Source organism: Moschus berezovskii, chromosome 1 (genome assembly GCF_049115385.1).
Source record: "Moschus berezovskii isolate FMDL1 chromosome 1, NW_MosBer_1.0, whole genome shotgun sequence".
NCBI classification, from domain to species: Eukaryota; Metazoa; Chordata; class Mammalia; order Artiodactyla; family Moschidae; genus Moschus; species Moschus berezovskii.
The window spans coordinates 79,576,944-79,596,579 of NC_142460.1; the positions used below are offsets into that span (position 1 = coordinate 79,576,944).

The window sequence follows — 19,636 nt, forward strand, 5'->3', positions numbered from 1 at the left end:
GACAATTCACCTTTTACAAACACAATTTAGGTTAAAGTCAGTGACTAGTGTGGAGAAAGAAACACTAGGGAGCCTACACACTCAATTCAAAATTTAATATTTTTTCCTCCATAAATAATATGTACTTAATTGTCATGAGGCAGCTATTCGGTTTTCATTAACCACATTTAGGGATACATTCATAGGACTGATTAGATAGTCCAGGTGAAATGGTTATAGAAATAGAGGCAGTGTCATCTCACAAAACTCATTTATATATCAAAATCTATTTTGACATCTGAAGTTTACAAAAAGACTGAATTCTTCAAACTAATCTTGCCTTCTGTAACTCAAGCATTCTTCTCTTGGCAAGAGCAAGCTGAAGCTTATCCATGAAGGTAAAGGTGCTCAATGCTAAACTTTTCTTCTAAGCTTAGATTTGGACTGCTTAAGAAACTGATACCCAAGAAACCAGCAAGATCTTTCTACATTTTTACTATCTTAAGATTAGAACTCTATGAACTCACTCATCAACTATCTTCCTTTTCTATATTATTCTTGGCACTCAACTAAGACTGTCGAAGTCTATTGTACCTTGCATTTTCACATTCTCAAATAAGAACTTAAGATTATAAGATGTGCATAAACATTGTATAAAATAATTTTCTCATTCAGTGTGTTTGAAGAGATGAAACTTTTATGCCAGAATTTACACAAGAGGATAAATGTTATGAATCAACCTTCTTTTTAAAGTCAAATGACAGAAAATTCAAGCTCTGTGCATTGTTTTAAGTCTAATGAAAACATTTCTTAGGCCACTGGTATTGGCAATGTAGAAAATTTTGAATATTGGAGATGGGATTATGGAGAAAGTCTGAAAATTTTAGAGGTCTTCTATCTTACAGAAAGTTACTGACCCATCAAAGCCACTCCCTAAGTGCCAGAAAATGATCTGGCATAAACCAGTCCTGTCAGTACAGGAGGTCACAGTGACATTTGCGTTATTAACACGTCTAGACTTCTACTTTTCCCAAGAACAGAAGCAACGTGTTTAATAATTCTCCCTCCCACAAATCCTTAAACTCAGCATCACAGGCACAGAAGGTAAGCAAATCTGTGATGCTCGCCAACAGACAAGCGACAGCACAGCCAGGTGATTCTCAAAAATACTGTCTAGGTATTCTTCCCTCTAAAACCAAGTGCTCAGTGGCCACACTTCTAACAGTCTGAGTTAGCTGACATTAAATGCATTTATTGTGCCACAAATCCATCTAAGCTTCCATTTAGGTATTTTTTTGTATGTCCAGGAGACAATACCTACTTCAGGTTTATTTAAGGGCACTGACCTATAAAGGACATAAACTCCATATTTAAGGTCTGACCAACTACTGTGGGTTTACTGAAGAAAAACAACAGAAGAAAAAAAGCAGATCACAACAAACCTCTTCAGGTCAGTTAAAGGCCATATCTCTAGCTGGGATATTAAAAAAAAAATTAATCTCACCAGCCCATATGCTAAAAGATAATGCCACTAGTAACAATCAACAGCAGGAAAAACAAACCTGCTAACCACCAGCCCACTCATTAGCAAAAAGCAGTTTAACTCACATACTGAGACCAAAGTCTAATACTACCGATTCAAACTGTCCCACCCACCTTCAGCCACCAGCAAGGAAGGAAGAAATAATTGCTTAACAGAACAAAATAAGCTCAGTATTTCTTACAAGGATAACAATGGCCCAACTCCTGAGATAATACTCAGAAGGACAAAAGGTGGAGTGAAGGCAATGTATAGGGATTTGTATCCCACAAAATCTTTAAAAACCCAAAGTACCACAAACACACTAAACTTGTCTAAGAGTTAGAGAACAAGATATTGCTGCTGCTTCTTTTTGTCCTTTGAAATATACAATATTTTGTAGGCTCTGCCCTTTAATGTGAAAGCAGGACATTAAACAGAAATAATGGAAATTGAGACTCAAATTTTTGGGACCATATATATCTTAACTGTGAAACTAAACCGATCTATACCTTCTCCTTCCTACAATCAAACCACCTCACAAAAATAAGAAAACTAAAACAATCAAACATGATTAATAAGTCCTTAAAAGTTCAAAACTTTTCGAGGAAAGGGAAGCAAGTTTTGAAAGGAGGAAAAGTAAGAATAAGGAAGGGGGAAAGTTTTAAAAGAAAAGGGGGCGGGGACTCAATGGGCCTCTCTTTTATTTGGCGACAAGCAAGTGCAAGAAAGTTCATCTGCGATTTGTTCAGTTGTCTGTCTTTTGCACATCTGCGTTCTGGCCAGAAGGGACTTTGAGGTTTTTCTGCAGCACATGAGCATCTGCGGGCTCTATCCTCTTATAGTAGTTCTTCTTTGTCTCAATAATCTCAAAGCCAAACTTTCTGTAGAAGTCAATTGCAGACTCATTGCTGATCTGGACATGCCTGAGATGTAAAAGGGTATCAGAAAAAAGAAATGAAGAGTTCATTAGCTTTTATGTATCCTCCACAGAGAGCTTCAAATTGGTTGAAAATGAGAATAATCTTAATATCTGTATTATAAAAGAATCCATATTGGAAGCTATATCCAATATCCTGTGATAAACCATAATGGAAAAGAATATTAAAAAAAAGGAATATAAGTGTATAACTGAGTTACTCTGCTGTCAGAGACTGGCACAATACTACTGTAAACCAACTATGCTTCAATGAAAAAACAAGAAGCCAAAGTTGCCATCTTCGCCTTACTCTTAAGATTCAAGTATAAATTAGCTAAGTACCCTAGGATTTTGATTATTAAATTCTACTACTAAAGAGCGTGTCACTGAAAGCCCTGAACAAAACTCAGAATGACATGATAAAAGTAATATTCATGTTATTCATTTCTTAAATTCTGAAGACTTAATCTCGGCTTCACATCTGTGACTTTGGAACTCCCACCCCAAAGTAAAAAAGCAAAGTAAGAATGTTTTATCGAAGGTTCCTTATCTATTATTAAAACAAAACAAACTTCATAACTATTATTAATACTTCCAAGGTTATTTCCAAAAGACAGTAAGTGGCCAGATTTAAATTTTTCTAGTAAAGATTTCTATTGCCAATTTATTAAATTCTTTAGGTATGATCATTAAGTATGACTTTACTTACAGATAGATGTTGTCAAAAGTGCCATCTTTTTCACAGATGTTTAAGACATGATTTAACATTTTAGTTCCTATTAATGAGACAAACAACAAATAAGTAATCTCATAAAAATCAATCTTTAAATTAAACATCTTTGTGAGTCCTAAAGGAATTTGAGGTAAACATCAAGCAGCTTGATTTTCCAAAATTTTGTTCTCTCTACACTACCTATTATGTTTAAAACTTCTGGCAGAAAAGTAGTCTTACATCCTTCCAGTAAGAAGGAAAACAGGGGTATTAGTAACAAATCTATACAGGGAAAAGGGGTATTAGTGACAAATCTATACAGGGCTTGCAACTGAATTATGTTAACACGCATCTTTGAAGAAAAAAACAAAAACCAGAAATAATTTTTACCAATTCCTAGCCTTCGGTATGGTGCCAGACATCCTAGTGTCATGATGTAAAGTCTCTTCTGATTCTGTGAATGATCCACCCTACAGCACACTGCACCCACTGCGATATCATTGAAATAGGCTGCCACAGAAAACAAAGACACAAGGGTTAGCAGACAGAGTAACATATATTATTGAATCTTCCCTTCCCTTAGACAGCAGTTAAATTGCGGCTATCAGAATTAATTAAATTTTTACCAGCTACTCTTAAGTATCAATTGCCTCAAAAATATCCTAAACCTTAAGACCCCTTTAGAGTAAAGTTAAATATGTAAAAACACAGACACAGCCTAAATAAGAAAATATTTAGCATTTCCTTCTAAAATTAAGTATTTATCTTGATTTGTCTGAGAACCTGGACTGCCCCCACTTCCTCACTTGTTACAACAATGAGATTAAATTAGTTATCTCTTTTCTTTGCTCTAATTAAAACTGAGGTGTCAAGAACACGAATAAACAAATGAAAAGAAGAAAAAGCATATCCTACCAAGTTTTGCTAGTTCGCCAACCTCCAGCACATCCTTGTAGAACTTGTCATTGTAGCTGACTGGAAAGATGACCTGGTTTAATCTCTTCAGCTGTTTAATATTGTGTGGTGTCACATCTCCCAGCTCGATCCGGCTACTGGAACAAACCAAAATGTACTCAATAAAATATAATAAGCTTCATTTGTTATGATGGACATAAAATAATTAAATTAAAAGTGTACGAAGTCTTTTTTACATGACTGATAAATTCGGCCCTTTCATAGCAACCTTATATTCCTATGAACATCACCATTTATGAGATCCTGCCTGTCATTCTGTCCAGACTCCAATGCCTAGCTTTCATACAATTAATTGTGTGTACATTTAGAGACAACAACAATTACTAAGGCCGGAATAATAATCTACATAAAGGCCAACATTTTCAGAGAAATTAAAGATGCCCATGACTGATCAAAAAGATTTATGATACCTAATTGGCAAAGGGATATAGCAAGATTTTTATACTCTGCTGGCAAGGATGTAAATAGACACAATATCTCTGGAAGACAATCTAGCACTATGTATTGAGAAGCCTAAAAAGTACACCTCCTTCATCAAAGCAACCCCACTGTAGGAATTTATTCTAAGAAAATAATCAAAACATGCAAAAATCATGTGTATTCTATTCACTTGACATAGGAACCAAACATGGGGTGGTAATCAAATGCAGATTACAGGAACAACCCACTCCCACTACGAGCCTCAGCCCCACCCCGTCCCTGCCAACTCCCACCACACACACACACCTTCAGAAGCAGAATCTCTGGAAATGGAACATGGGAACCTACATTTTGAAAACAAAACAAAACCAACCAACCAACCAACCAAAACAAACCCCAGCTTGAAAACTACTAAAAAACACAAAACACACAAAAAACCTACTTATCAAAAACAGTAGCATTGCTAAGAAATTATACTTAACTAAACAACTGGTTCCATAGGAAAAGACTAAAAAGTTTTGGGACTCACAGTGATAAAGTTGTTTTGACTATAGTGAAAGTGAAAGTCACTCAGTCTTGTCCAGCTCTTTGCGACCCCATGGACTATACAGTCCATGGAATTCTCCAGGCTAGAATACTGGAGTGGGTACCCATTTCCTTCTCCAGGGGATCTTCCCAACCTAGGGATCGAACCCAGGTCTCCCACATTGCAGACGGATTCTTCACCAGCTGAACCACAAGGGAAGCCCAAGAATGTTGGAGTGGAGAGCCTATCCCTTCTCCAGTGGATCTTCCTGAGCTAGGAATTGAGCTGGGGTCTGGTCTCCTGCAGTAGGCGAATTTTTTACCAACTGAACTATCAGGGAAGCCCAACCTGTCAACAAATGAAATTTTTAGGAGCTCAAGCCAGTCTCACCACCACAAGCTAAACGCTGATCCACAGTGACAAGACAAACCTAAAATCTTAATAGTAGGTGGTAAAAAGATTTATAGAAAACAATGTCAAATAAAACATTGAATTAAAAAATAAACAAATGAATTAAAAAATAAAACAATCCGGGGCCAACCAAACTAGAAAATGATGGAGGTCCTACTGCTAGGTGCTAGTTCCAGATCACAATGACGTTAGTCAATAGCAGGAAAATGCAAACAATGCATCCTAATTAATCATTTACATCGTATGCACAGAGGTTCTGAAAACTCTCTTGGAGAAATGACTAAATAAAAAGGTTAATCATCGCACTTTTATGATGACTTAAAAAAAGGGGGAAAAAAATCTGAATGTCCACCATTAGAGGACTGGTTAATTAAATGCAGCATGATACATTTATACTACTAGCATAGAAAAATATTGATATATTGTTTTCTGGAGGGGAATATATGTATGTGTGTATCTTTTCCCAACTTTTGTTAACATACAGAAAAATGTGGTGGGAACTGGTAGATAATTTTGATAAAAATATTCTCTGAAATATCATAACAAAAAGAACCTGGTTACAGACCATTATGCTCATTTGGAACATTAGTCTTTCTAACTCAATTATTTCATTTTTATGGTACAGATTTTTATTGTTCACTATGACTGACCACACTTGTGTATCTGGCATGTCTTAAAATGTAAGCACACTGAATTTCTTAGCAACCACACAAAATTTTAAGATGCAGACATTCCAGTAAAAAACAGTCTACTCTTTTTTAAAGGATTCCTTTCATTTAATTAACACATCCATCAACTTTTTATTTTGCTGAGAACATTATTTAAAAGTTCTACTGTTAACAAATTTAAATTACACTATAGTAACTGCTCTTAAAAGCCAGTCTCTGTATTTTAAGTGATTGCAAATTTACATTATCAACTCTAATAGTAAACAACAATAAAGGAAAACTTCAGAATCCATGAAATCAAGCTTCTAGATAATAACTTTAAAGAACTTGAATTTTTAAAAGTTTAAGAATAATTTCTAGGTAATTACCATGCAGATGGTGACTGCAGCCATGAATTTAAAAGACATTTGCTCCTTGGAAGAAAAACTATGGCAAACTTAGACGGTGTATTAAAATTTTATCAACAAAGGTTCACCTAGTCAAGGCTATGGTTTTTCCAGTGGTCATGTATTGATGTGAGAGTTGGACTATAAAGAGAGCTGAGCACTGAAGAATTGATGCTTTTAAACTGTGGGGTTGGAGAAGACTTTTGAGAGTCCCTTGGACAGCAAGATCAAACCAGTCAATCCTAAAGAAAATCAGTCCTGAAAATTCAATGGAAGGACTGATGCTGAAGCTCCAATACTTTGGCCACCTGATGGGGAGAACTGACTCATTAGAAAAGACCCCGACGGTGGGAAAGATTGAAGACAGGAGAAGGGGACAACAGAGGATGAGATGGTTGGATGGCATCACTGACTTGATGGACAGGAGTTTGAGCAAGTTCCAGGAGATGGTGACAGACAGGGAAGCCTGGCGTGCTGCTGTCCGTGGGGTTGCAAAGGGCTGGATATGACTGAGCGACTGAACTGAACCATGCTTCAAGATTATAAATAAATTTTTTAAAAAGATAATAACCAGGTACTGTGTGATTTCATACAGAGGAAAAAGGTGGGCTGTGCTGCAGTCTGATAGACTGAAACTAATAAAAGGTAACTACTAAAAAAGTTTCCATCAGGGTGGGCAGTCATGACTGAACATAGAACTTTCCTTAGTGGTCCAGTGGTGAAGAATACACCTGCCAATGCAGGGGGCACAGGTTCAATCCCTGCTCCCATTAGATTCTACACACCCTGGGGTAACTAAGCCTGGTGCCACAACTCTGAGCCCGTGTGCCATGAAGCCCATGCTGTTCAAAAAGAGAAGCCACTGCACTGCAACCAGAGATAAGCCCTGGCTCAGTGCAACTAGAAAAAGCCCCTATGCAGCAACAAAGACCCAGTGCAGTAAAGAAATTAATCTTTTAAAAAAGAATAATATAGAATACAATTTAACTTATATGCAGAGTACATCATGAGAAACACTGGGCTGGAGGAAGCACAAGCTGGAATCAAGATTGCGGGGAGAAATATCAATAACCACAGATATGCAGATGACACCACCCTTATGGCAGAAAGTGAAGAATTAAAGAGCCTCTTGATGAAAGTGAAAGAGGAGAGTGAAAAAGTTGACTTAAAGCTCAACATTCAGAAAACTAAGATCAGAGCATCCAGTCCCATCACTTCATGGCTAACAGATGGGCAAACAGTGGAAACAGTGGCTGACTTTACTTTTCTGGGCTCCAAAATCACTGCAGATGGTGACTGCAGCCATGAAATTAAAAGACGCTTACTCCTTGGAAGGAAAGTTATGACTAACCTAGATATTAAGAAGCAGAGACATTACTTTGCCAACAAAGGTCCGTCTAGTCAAGGCTACAGTTTTTCCAGTGGTCACGTATGGATGTAAGAGTTGGACTATAAGAAAGCTGAGCGCTGAAGAATTGATGCTTTTGAACTGGGGTGTTGGAGAAGACTCTTGAGAGTCCCTTGGACTCCAAGGAGATCCAACCGGTCCATCCTAAAGGAGATTAGTCCTGGGTGTTCACTGGAAGGACTGATGTTGAAGCTGAAACTCCAACACTTTGGCCACCTGATGTGAAGAGCTGACTCACTGGAAAATAACCCTGATGCTGGGAAAGATTGAGGGCAGGAGGAGAAGGGGATGACAGAGGATGAGATGGTTGGATGGCATCACCAACTCAATGGACATGGGTCTGGGTAGACTCTGGGAGTTGGTGATGGACAGGGAGGCCTGGCGTGCTGTGATTCATGGGGTCGCAAAGAGTCAGACACGACTGAGTGACTGAACTGAACTGAATCATTAGGGAATACACAACTTAATCTTTCCTGCCTAATTTAAATCCAGCACCACAGAAATGTTAGGTGTATACAGTCTTCCAATATTCTCTGCACACACACACTAACAAATTTTTAAGAAAAAAATTAATCAAGTTTGATGTTTTAAATTGAAGTATAGTTGATTTACGAGGTTGTGCCAATATCTGCTGTACAATAAAGTGACTCACATATATACATTCTTTTTTAAATATTCTTTTACATTATGTTCATCCAAGGAGATAGGACAGTTACATGTGCTATACAGTAGGACTCTGTTGCTTATAATCACTTTTTATCATTACCAGACAGTCAGCATATGGGAAAAACAGAATCTTAAAATGTCTATTAAGTGTAATTTTGTCAGCAAAATTCACCTTCAAATACAATTTAACCCTCTTGAACATGATATTCTGATTGAAATGGAACACTTCTGTAATCCTGATCACTTAGTTCCAAATTATTCCAAGATGTGGATATTCTAAATATATCAAAGTAGTATCAACTTATAAATTAAGTAAAGAATGTACAGTATCAGCGGCATCAACAGTAATGTAGAAATATCAAGCAATTAGACCACCACTTGACTGTAAACAACCAAAAAGCTTTTAAAAGTCTGAAAGAATTTGATCCAAAAATTAATAGCTTTAAAAAAAATTTGAAATCGGAGAAAATTAATAGCTTTTAAGAATTCCATCTGTGAATCTAAAATTTTCTACATTTCTTAAGAACATAGCAAGTTACCTATTAAAGCATAAATCAGTTCTATTTCAGTAAATTATTCAGCATCTATGTGCTAACACCTGGAATGCAAAGGAGTTTACATCTAGTAGAAAATACAGGTATATATAGAACAGTGTGATAGTAATAGCAAATGTATCAGTTCATCTTAGTTCAGTTGCATCCAACTCTTTGCCACTCCATGGACAGCAGTATGCCAGGCTTCCCTGTCCATCACCAACTCCCGGAGCTTGCTCAAACTCATGTCCATTGAGTTGGTGATACCATCCAACCATCTTATCCTCTGTCATCCCCTTCTCCCCCTGCCTTCAATCTTTCCGAGCATCAGGGTTTTTTCTAATGAGTCAGTTTTTCCCATCAGATGCATATGTATATAAAATATAAAATACTAGAATGGAAGTGATCCATTACCTAATGGAGAATGACCAAGAGTTTGTTTTGTGGGAGGGCAAGAATTGCAAAATATACCCCATGTACAAGGGCAAAGGAGAAGCCCCAGCAAGACAGTAAAAGGGGGGAAATCGCATTTACAATCAAATCCCATACCCGAGACGCTCAGAGGGCTCAAACAAAACCTTGTGTATGCGCACCAGGAGACTCCACAGAGACTGAGCCAGACCTGCCTTAGAAGGTTTGAGTGTCTTCTGTAGAGGTACAGGTCATCAGTGGCCTGCTGCAGGGGCAGGGTCTCTGGGTGCAGCAGACCTGGGTATGGCATAAGCCCTCTTAAAAGAGGTCGTCATTCACCCCACTGTAGAGACGCTAGAACTTAACACAGGACTGGGGAAACACACTCTTGGAGGGCACAAACAAAACCTTGTGTGCACCAGGACCCAGGAGAAAGGAGCAGTGACCCCACAAGAGACTGACCCAGACTTCCTGTGAGTGTCCAGGAGTCTCCAGCAGAGACATGGGTCGGTGGTGGCCTGCTGCAGGGTGAGGGGCACTGGGTCTGGCAGTGCAAGCAGCTCACCATTATCTTCATTACCTCCACCATAGTTTGGCCTCAGGTCAAACAACAGGGAGGGAATACAGGCCCGCCCAACAACAGAAAATTGGACTGAAGATTTACTAGGAATGGCCCCGCCCATCAGAATAAGACCCAGTGACCCCGTCAGTCAGTCTCTTCCATCAGGAAGCTTCCATAAGCCTCTTATCTTTATCCATTAGAGGGCAGACACACTAAAAACCACAATCATAGAAAACTAACCAATCTGATCACATGGACCACAGCCCTGTCTAACTCAATGAAAAGTATGAGCCATGCCCTGTAGGGCCACCCGAGACAGATATGTCATGGTGGAGAGTTCTGACAAAACACGGTCCACTGGAGAAGGCAACGGCAAACCACTTCAGTAATCTTGCCCTAAAAACCACATGAACAGTATGTAAAGGCAAAAAGATAGGACACTGAAAGATGAACTCCCCACGATGGTAGATGCCCAATATGCCACTGGAGATCAGTGGATAAATAATTTCAGAAAGAACAAAGAGATGGAGCCAAAGTAATAAAAACACCCAGCTGTGGATGTGACAGGTAATGGAAGTCAAATCCAATGCTATAAAGAGCAATACCGCATAGGAACCAGAAATGTTAGGTCCATGAATCAAGGCACATTGGAAGTGGTCAAACAAGAGATGGCAAGAGTGAACATAGACATTTTAGGAATCTGTGAACTAAAACAGACTGGAATGGGTGAATTTAACTCAGATGACCACTATATCTACTATTGTGGGCAAGAATCCCTTAGAAGGAATGGAGTAGCCATCATAGTCAACAAGAGTCTCAAAAGAGGTACTTGGATGCAATCTCAAAAACGACACAATGATCTCTGTTCATTTCCAAGGCAAACAATTCAATAACACAGTAATCCAAGTCTATGACCCAAACAGTAATGCTGAAGAAGCTGAAGTTGAACAGTTCTGTGAAGACCTACAAGACCTTCCAGAACTAACATCCAAAAATGATGTCCTTTTCATTATAGAGGACTGGAATGCAATAGGGAGTCAAGAAATACCCAGAGTAACAGGCAAATTTGGCCTTGGAGTACAGAATAAAGCAGGGAAAAGGCTAACAGAGTTTTGCCAAGAGAACGCACTGTCATAGCAAACACCCTCTTCCAAAAACACAAGAGAAGACTCTAGACATGGGCATCACCAGATGATCAATACTGAAATCAGACTGATTATATTCTTCACAGCCAAAGATGGAGAAGCTCTATACAGTCAGCAAAAATAAGACTGGGAGCTGACTGTGGCTCAGATCATGAACTCCTTATTTGCCAAATTCAGACTTAAATTGAAGAAGTAGGGAAAAACACTAGATCATTCAGGAATGACCTAACTCAAATCTCTTACGATTATACAGTGGAAGTGACAAGGATTAGAAAGGGATTAGATCTGTTGGAGTGCCTGATGAACTATGGACAGAGCTTTGTGACACTGTACAGGCGGCAGGGATAAAAGCCATCCCCAAGAAAAAGAAATGAAAAAGGCAAAATGGTTGTCTGAGGAAGCCTTACAAATAGCTGTGAAAAGAAGAGAAGCAAAAGGCAAAGGAGAAAAGGAAACATACACCCATTTGAATGCAGAGTTCCAGAGAATAGCAAGGAGAGATAAGAAAGCCTTCCTCAGTGATCAATGCAAAGTAATAGAGGAAAACAACAGAATAGGAAACAATAGAATGGGAAAGACTAGAAATCTCTTCAAGAAAATTAGAAATACGAAGGGAACATTTCAAGCAAAGATGGGAACAATAAAGGACAGAAATGGTATGGACCTAACAGAAATGGTATGGACCTAACAGAAACAAAGACACCAAGAATAGATGGCAAGAATACACAGAGGAACTATACAGAAAAGATCTTCATGACCCAGAGAACCACAATGGGTGTGATCACTCACCTAGAGCCAGACATCCTGGAATGTGAAATCAAGTGGGCCTTAGGAAGCATCACTATGAACAAAGCTACTGGAGGTGATGGAATTCCAGTTGAGCTATCTCAAATCCTGAAAGTGCTGCACTCAATATGCCAGCAAATATGGAAAACTCAGCAGTGGCCACAGGACTGAAAAACGTCAATTTTCATTCCAGTCCCAAAGAAAGGCAATGCCAAAGAATGCTCAAACTACCACACAATTGCACTCATCTCACACGCTAGCAAAGTCATGCACAAAATTCTCCAAGCCAGGCTTCAACAGTACGTGAACTGTGAACTTCCAGATGTTCAAGCTGGATTTAGAAAAGGCAGAGGAACCAGAGATTAAATTGCCAACATCCGCTGGATCACAGAAAAAGCAGGGGAGTTCCAGAAAAACATCTATTTCTGCTTTGTTGACTATGCCAAAGCCTTTGACTGTGTGGATCACCACAAACTGTGGAAAATTCTAAAAGAGATGGGAATACCAGATGTCCTGACCTGCATCCTGAGAAATCTGTATGAAGGTCAAGAGGCAACAGTTAGAACTGGACATGGAACAGACTGGTTCCAAATCGGGAAAGGAGTACGTCAAGGCTGTATATTGTCACCCTGCTTATTGAAATTATATGCAGAGTACATCATGTGAAATGCTGGGCTGGATGAAGCACAAGCTGGAATCAAGATTGCTGGGAGAAATACCAATAACCTCAGATACGCAGATGATACCACTCTTATGGCAGAAGCGTAGAAGAACTAAACAGCCTCTTGATGAAAGTGAAAGAGGAGAGCGGACAAGTTGGCTTAAAGCTCAACATTCAGAAAACTAAGATCATGGCATCCAGGCCCATCACTTCATGGAAAATAGATGGGGAAACAGTGGAAATAGTGTCATACTTTATCTTTTTGGGCTCCAAAATCACGGCAGATGGTGATTGCAGCCATGAAATTAAAAGACACTTACTCCTGAGAAGAAAAGTTATGACCAACCTAGACGGCATATTAAAAAGTAAAGACCTTACTTTGCCAACCAAGGTCCGTCTAGTCAAGGCTATGGTTTTTCCAGTAGTCATGTATGGATGTGAGAGTTGGACTATAAGGAAAGGTGAGTATCAAAGAATTGATGCTTTTGAACTGTGGTTGTGAAGATACTCTTCAAAGTCCCTTAGACATCAAGGAGATCTAACCAATCCATCCTAAAGGAAATCAGTCCTGAATATTCATTGCAAGAACTGAAGCTGAACCTCCAATACTTTGGCCACCTGATGCAAAGAACTGACTCACTGGAAAAGACCCTGATGCTGGGAAAGATTGAAGGCGGGAGGAGAAAGTGATGACAGAGGATGTGGTTGGATGGCATCACCGACTCAATGGACATAACTTTAAGCAAGCTCCAGGAGTTGGTGATGGATAGGGAAGCCTGGTGTGCTGCAGTCCACGGGGTCACAAAGAGTCAGACATGACTGAGTGACCAAACTGAAGAATTGCAATTTAAGGAGACGGCAGAACACCAACAAAGAGGAATCATGTATTCCCCACACCACACACAATTTGCTATAGTAAAACAAAGTATGTTTTTATGTAATAAACACAGAAGCTAGAGTTGAAAAATTAGCAGAACCAATTTTATAAGGGACCTGCACATCAAGTCAGTATTCCTCGTGTTCTCGACCTACCTTTTCTTGGTGACTTCAATCCATAAATAGTCCTATGAATTTAATGCTGCCAACCCAATTTCTCTTCCTAGAAGTCACTCCTATATGCAAAATCTCTAGCAGACACTTCAAATTAAACATATCCAAAAATAAATATCTGATCTTACCCAGAAAATATGCTTCACCTGCAATTTGACCTATCTCAGTTGGTGGCCTTTCCATTCTTGGCTGAAAGTTATTCTGTCACTCCCTTTACGTCAGTTTAAATGATACATCAGTAAGTCTTACCCTGACCCAGCCTTCTCCACCCTTACAATATCTTTGATAGGTTTTCATATCAGTAAGGTTTATTGGCATCAAAGAAAGTTTGGAAGTGTTTTGTTTCTTCCTGCTCTTCAGTTCTGTCTATGCTTGCTTCTATTTTCAACTTTTTAACAGCATAAACGTTTGGGGCTGTTATGAGTTGGTGAATCAATCCTTTTATCACTTTGAAATGTCCACCCTTTTGATGTAATATTCCGTGTCTTACAGTCTACTTCGTTTATCAATATAGACACACTGCCTGCTTCTAATCAATGTTGCATAGTGTATTTTCTATCACTCTTTACTTTGAACTTCTGTGTTCCTTAAGTGTATCTTCTTGTGAACAGCACATGCCTAAGTCCTCTTCCTTTAACCTGATAATGAGCATTCAGTCTGTTCAGATTTAATATTAAGTATTGTTGTAGTCTATTCAAGTCTATCAGTTTGAAGTTTTCTAATCAACTATTAGTTGTTCTCTTATTTTTCCAGGCTTTTTGAGGATAAATTTGCTTTCTTAGGGGGAAAAAAAAAATTCCTTAGATTAAAAAAAGTTCACATAAAAATTTTTTTTAATTCTTTTTTTCTTTGGTTACATCGCACAGTTTATAGGATCTTAGTTCCCCAACCAGAGATCAAATCTGGGCCCACAGGAGTGAAAGCACCAAGCTCTAACCACTAGGCTGCCAAGGAATTCCCTATATAAAATTAGGCATATGGTTCTGAGTTTTGAAAAATATATACAGTCACCGAACTACCATTCGATCATCAAGAAACAGAATGATTCTATCACCCCACAAGTCTCCTTTTTGCAGTTTCACTCTACCACAACTCCCAGGAAGCCATTTCTGTTTTGTTCCCCATAGTTTTGCCTTTTCAAGAGTTGTGACATGAATGGAATCACAATACACAGTCATTTGCATGGCTTCTTTCATTCAGCATAATGCCTTTGAGATTCACCACACTATTATCATTGACAGTTCATTCCTATACAGATGGAGCATGAGTTTATACTTTTATTGAAGAGCATTTGGGTGTTTCTAGTTCTGGGAGATTATAAAGTTGCTACAATTTCTGTACAGATTCTTGTGTGAATATAGGTTTTTCTTTCTCCTAAATACGTAGGAGAAGGGGTGCTGGCTAATTCAGTTCAGTTCAGTCGCTCAGTCGTGTCCGACTCTCCACGACCCCATGAATCACAGCACGCCAGGCCTCCCTGTCCATCACCAACTCCCGGAGTTCACTCAAACTAATGTCCACAGAGTCGGTGATACCATCCAGCCACCTCATTCTCTGTCGTCCCCGTCTCCTCCCACCCCCAATCCTTCCTAGCATCAGACTCTAAACTCGTCGCATGAGGTGGCCAAAGTATTGGAGTTTCAGCTTTAGCATCAGTCCTTCCAATGAACACCCAGGATTGATCTCCTTTAGAATGGACTGGTTGGATCTCCTTGCAGTCCAAGGGACTCTCAAGAGTCTTCTCCAGCACCACACTTCAAAAGCATCAATTCTTTGGCGCTCAGCTTTCTTTACAGTCCAACTCTCACATCCATACATGACCACGGGAAAAACCATAGCCTTGACTAGATGGACCTTTGTTGGCAAAGTAATGTCTCTGCTTTTTAATATGCTATCAAGGTTGGTCGTAACTTTCCTTCCAAGGAGTAAGCCTCTTTTAATTTCATGGCTGCAATCAGCATCTGCAGTGATTTTGGAGCCCAAAAAAATAAAGTCTGACACTGTTTCCCCATCTATTTCCCATGAAGTGAGGGGACCTGATGCCATGATCTTCGTTTTCTGAATGTTGAGCTTCAAGCCAACCTTTTCACGCTCCTCTTTCACTTTCATCAAGAGGCTTTTGAGTTCCTCTTCAGTTTCTGCCATAAGGGTGGTGTCATCTGCATATCTGAGGTTATTGATATTTCTCCTGGCAATCTTGATTCCAGCTTGTGCTTCTTCCAGTCCAGCATTCCTCATGAATGGCTAACTAGCTAAGTATATAAGAGTTTCTGGTGTTCTGCATCCAAATTAGCATTTGGCAGTATGAACTTTTAAAATTTATCCCTTTCTAATAAATTTGTAGTGACATTTCACTGTGGTTCTAATTTGCACATCCCTAAATAATGGTGAACATCTTTTCATGATCTTCTTTGCCACTCATGTATCTTCTATGGTAAAGGAGATGTTGAAATCTGTTACTCTTAAAAAACTGGGTTTGAAATATTGAGGCTTAAGTTACTATGAAGACATGTCCTTTGCAAGTTATGTGTGTTGCTGAAGATTTATCCAAATTGTGGCTTTTTTCATTTTCTTAGCAGTGTTTTTCACACGGCAGAAGTTATACATTTTGAAGAACTTCTGTGGATCATACTATTCAGGGTCATATCTAAAAAATCTTTGTCTGACCCAAGGTCATTAAGATTTAGACTTTTGTTTTCTTCTAAAAGTTTTATTATATTTAGGTGTATGAACCCAATCCCTGTACACTGGTCTTGTTTTTCTCTTAAACATCCTTCTTGAAGTATGATTTACATAGTATAAAATTCACCTACTTTAAGTGTACAATTCAAGGGCTTTAATTTTTAATACAGAGTTGTAATCTTAACAATATTGAGTCTTCTTGCTCATGCACAGGGTGTATGTCTCCATTTACTGACCTTTTTTCACACTTGTCAGCAATGGTTAGTAGTTTTCAGTGTGCAGGTTTTTTACATCTTTGGTCAGATTTGTCCCTAAGTATTTCACTTTTTTGATGCTTCTGTAAATGTTTTTTTTTTTTTTTTAAATTCATTTCAGCCGCACAGTGTCTTAGTTGTAGTGGGTGGAAACTATGACCTTTGCTGCAGCATTCGGGATCTAGTTCCCTAACCAGGGATCAAACCCAGGCCCCTTGCATTAGGAGCGCAGAGTCTTAGTCACTGAACCAACAGGGAATCCCAATGGTACTTTGTTGTAATGTCAGTTTTCAACAGTTTGTTGCTTGGTATATGGAAACACAATTTCCTGTTACAAGGATGTGAAGTATCTTAAATACTCAATGTATAATAAAGTCTAACAAAAAACTATTTATACAGGATGCTTGGGGCTGATGTACTGGGATGAACCAGAGGGATGGGATGGGGAGGGAGGTGGGAGGGAGGTTCAACATGGGGAACACATGTACACCCAGGGCAGATTCATATCAATGTATGGCAAAACCAATACAATAATGTAAAGTAATTAGCCTCCAATTAAAATAAATAAATAAACAAAAAAAAATACTTTTGGAAAAAAAAAAACTATATAGTTGTTAAACCATCCTCTCAATTTAGCTTTAGAGCACTCATGTCATACCCCTCAAATCTCTTGCACACAGCAAGATAAATCCCCTTACCTACTCCAACGCAGCCACTAAATTCACCTTCTTTCTCAAGACTTACCATTTCTGAACATTTCATATAACGTGATCTTTTGAACTAGACTTCTTTCACACAGCATGTTTCTGAGGTTCAACTATATTCCAATATGTCAGTAGCTGAATAGTACTTCATTTTATGAATATATCACATTCTGTTTATCCGTTTACCACTTGCTGGGATTTTAACTGTATTTACTTCATGGCTATTATAAACAATGCTGCTGTGAATACTGCATAAAAATCTGTATGCAGACATACACTTCATCTTTTTTCTGGTAGATACCTAGAAGTGGGACTGCTGGGTCGTATGGCAAATATGTTTTATTTTTTAAAGAAACTGCCTGTGGTAGGCAGAATGATGACACCCAGAGGCTGTCTAATCCCAGGAACCTTTAATATGTTATCTTATATGAAAAACGAACTTTGCAGATGTAAGAACCTGAGACAGGAAAATTAACCAGGATTATCTGGTTGGGCCCTCTGTAATCACACAGATTCTTAGGAATCAGAGATGTGACAACAGAGACAAGAGAGATTTAAAGATTCTATGCTGCTGGCTTTGAAAATGAACCATGAACCAAGGCATACAAGTAGTCCATATAAGTTGAAAAGGCAAGAAAACATAATCTTAGGCCTTTGGAAGAAACACAGATCTATTTTATCAGTTTCTTAGAACTGTACAAACTCGGTGGCTTAAAACAATAGAAATGCATTCTCTCAAAGTTCTGGATGCCAGAAGTCCAAAACCAGAGTGTCAGTAGGGCCATGCTCTCTAGGCTCTGGAGCAGAATCTTTCCTCACCTTTGCCAGCTTCTGGTGGCCTCAGATGTTTCTAATGTCTGCCTCTATCTTTACATGCTCTTCTGTGTGTATGTAGGCTCTCTTCTTATAATGACATCAGGGCCCACCCTAATTGAGTATGACCTCATCTCAATTACATTTGCAAAGACCCTATTTCTAAATAAGGTCACACGCTTGAGGGCCCAGGTAGACTGGAGTCATTATACCTACCAACACCTTAATATTAACACAGTGAAACCCGTTTCAGACTTGATCTCAAGAACTAAGATGATACATCTGTGCCGTTTAACTCACCAAGTTTGTGGTCATTTGCTACAGTGGTAAGGGAAAACTGATACCTTGTTAAACTGTTTCCCTAAGTGACCACACCATTTACATTCCTACTAGTAGTGTATTAAGGTTCCAGTTTCTCCACATCCTCATCAATGCTTTTTTACTGCCTTTCTGTTTATAGCTATTCTACAGGTACAAAGTGATAATCTCATTGGATCTGCATTTCTCTAATCATGCTACGCAATTTTTTTTTCCTTTGATTTGGTCATTAGCCACTGGTTCATCTTCTTTGGTGAAATGTCTATTTAAATCTTTTGCCTATCATCTAGGACTTGGAATAAACCTAGAGTTTTTATATTAGTTCACACACACAAAAAAATTTCCATTTTAAAATTATCTTCCTGAGTTATAAGAATCGTTTACATATTCTGGGTATAAGTCCTTTATCACATATATACTCTGATATATAACCTGAAACTATTTCCTCTCAATTCTTTTCATTTTCTGTGTACCATACTAATATAAGTTGTCACTAGAAGGGGATAGTGGGAATACAGGCAAAATGGGTCTGCACCACCTTCAGAAATATAAATCTAAAACCATAACCAAAACTATTCTAAGTAATAATTTAAAAAAAGAAGAAGAAGAAGGAAGAACTGTCAGATTATAAAAGATGGTGAGATACTTCAGCCAACTGGGACATGTGGGCCTTTATGGATTCTGACTTGAACAAGCCTAATACAGACTGGATGTCAGATCACAATATGGTATTAGGTATAACAGTATTGCAGTTACTTACTAATGACATTATTTCTGATACTAAAACTCAGTATAAAGCACTCAATGTCTCAATTATTCTTTACTATTTTAAAGAACAAAAGGAGGCTAGAAGCTCAAACTTTTTAACAAACTACTAAAACTTCTCTATTTCCAGCTATAGCAAGCTTTCTGTTTTTGTAGAAGGGAAGCTGAGTGAGAAGTAGATGACAATGAACCTTCCATTCTGGTAAAGACCTAATCCAAATACAGCAATCTCTAGCCTGCCACAGTCTGTTTTTGGTATAACTGGTTACATGGCCAGACAACCTCCCCATCCTGCCACACTGAAACTACAGTGTCCCTCTGTTCCAAGACCCTCTGCTGCCCCGTGAGGAACCAGATCCAAGG

General features: G+C 38.6%; 1 protein-coding gene across 2 annotated transcripts in view; it reads right to left on the bottom strand.

Annotated features, from left to right (window-relative positions):
- Positions 1–2,185: 2,185 nt before the first annotated feature.
- The window catches only part of NAA50 (N-alpha-acetyltransferase 50, NatE catalytic subunit), a 29,281-nt gene continuing 11,830 nt past the window's right edge, over positions 2,186–19,636 (bottom strand). Inside the window, exons 2-5 of one of the 2 annotated variants that reach the window (XM_055426726.2) lie at positions 4,045–4,181; positions 3,520–3,639; positions 3,127–3,193; positions 2,186–2,424 (exon numbers count right to left, since the gene is read on the bottom strand). In XM_055426726.2, the coding sequence (XP_055282701.1) occupies positions 2,247–2,424; positions 3,127–3,193; positions 3,520–3,639; positions 4,045–4,181 (502 nt within the window). In that variant the 3' untranslated portion in view covers positions 2,186–2,246. The remainder of the gene's footprint in view (positions 2,425–3,126; positions 3,194–3,519; positions 3,640–4,044; positions 4,182–19,636) is intronic. The other variant, XM_055426799.2, reaches the window with a different exon arrangement.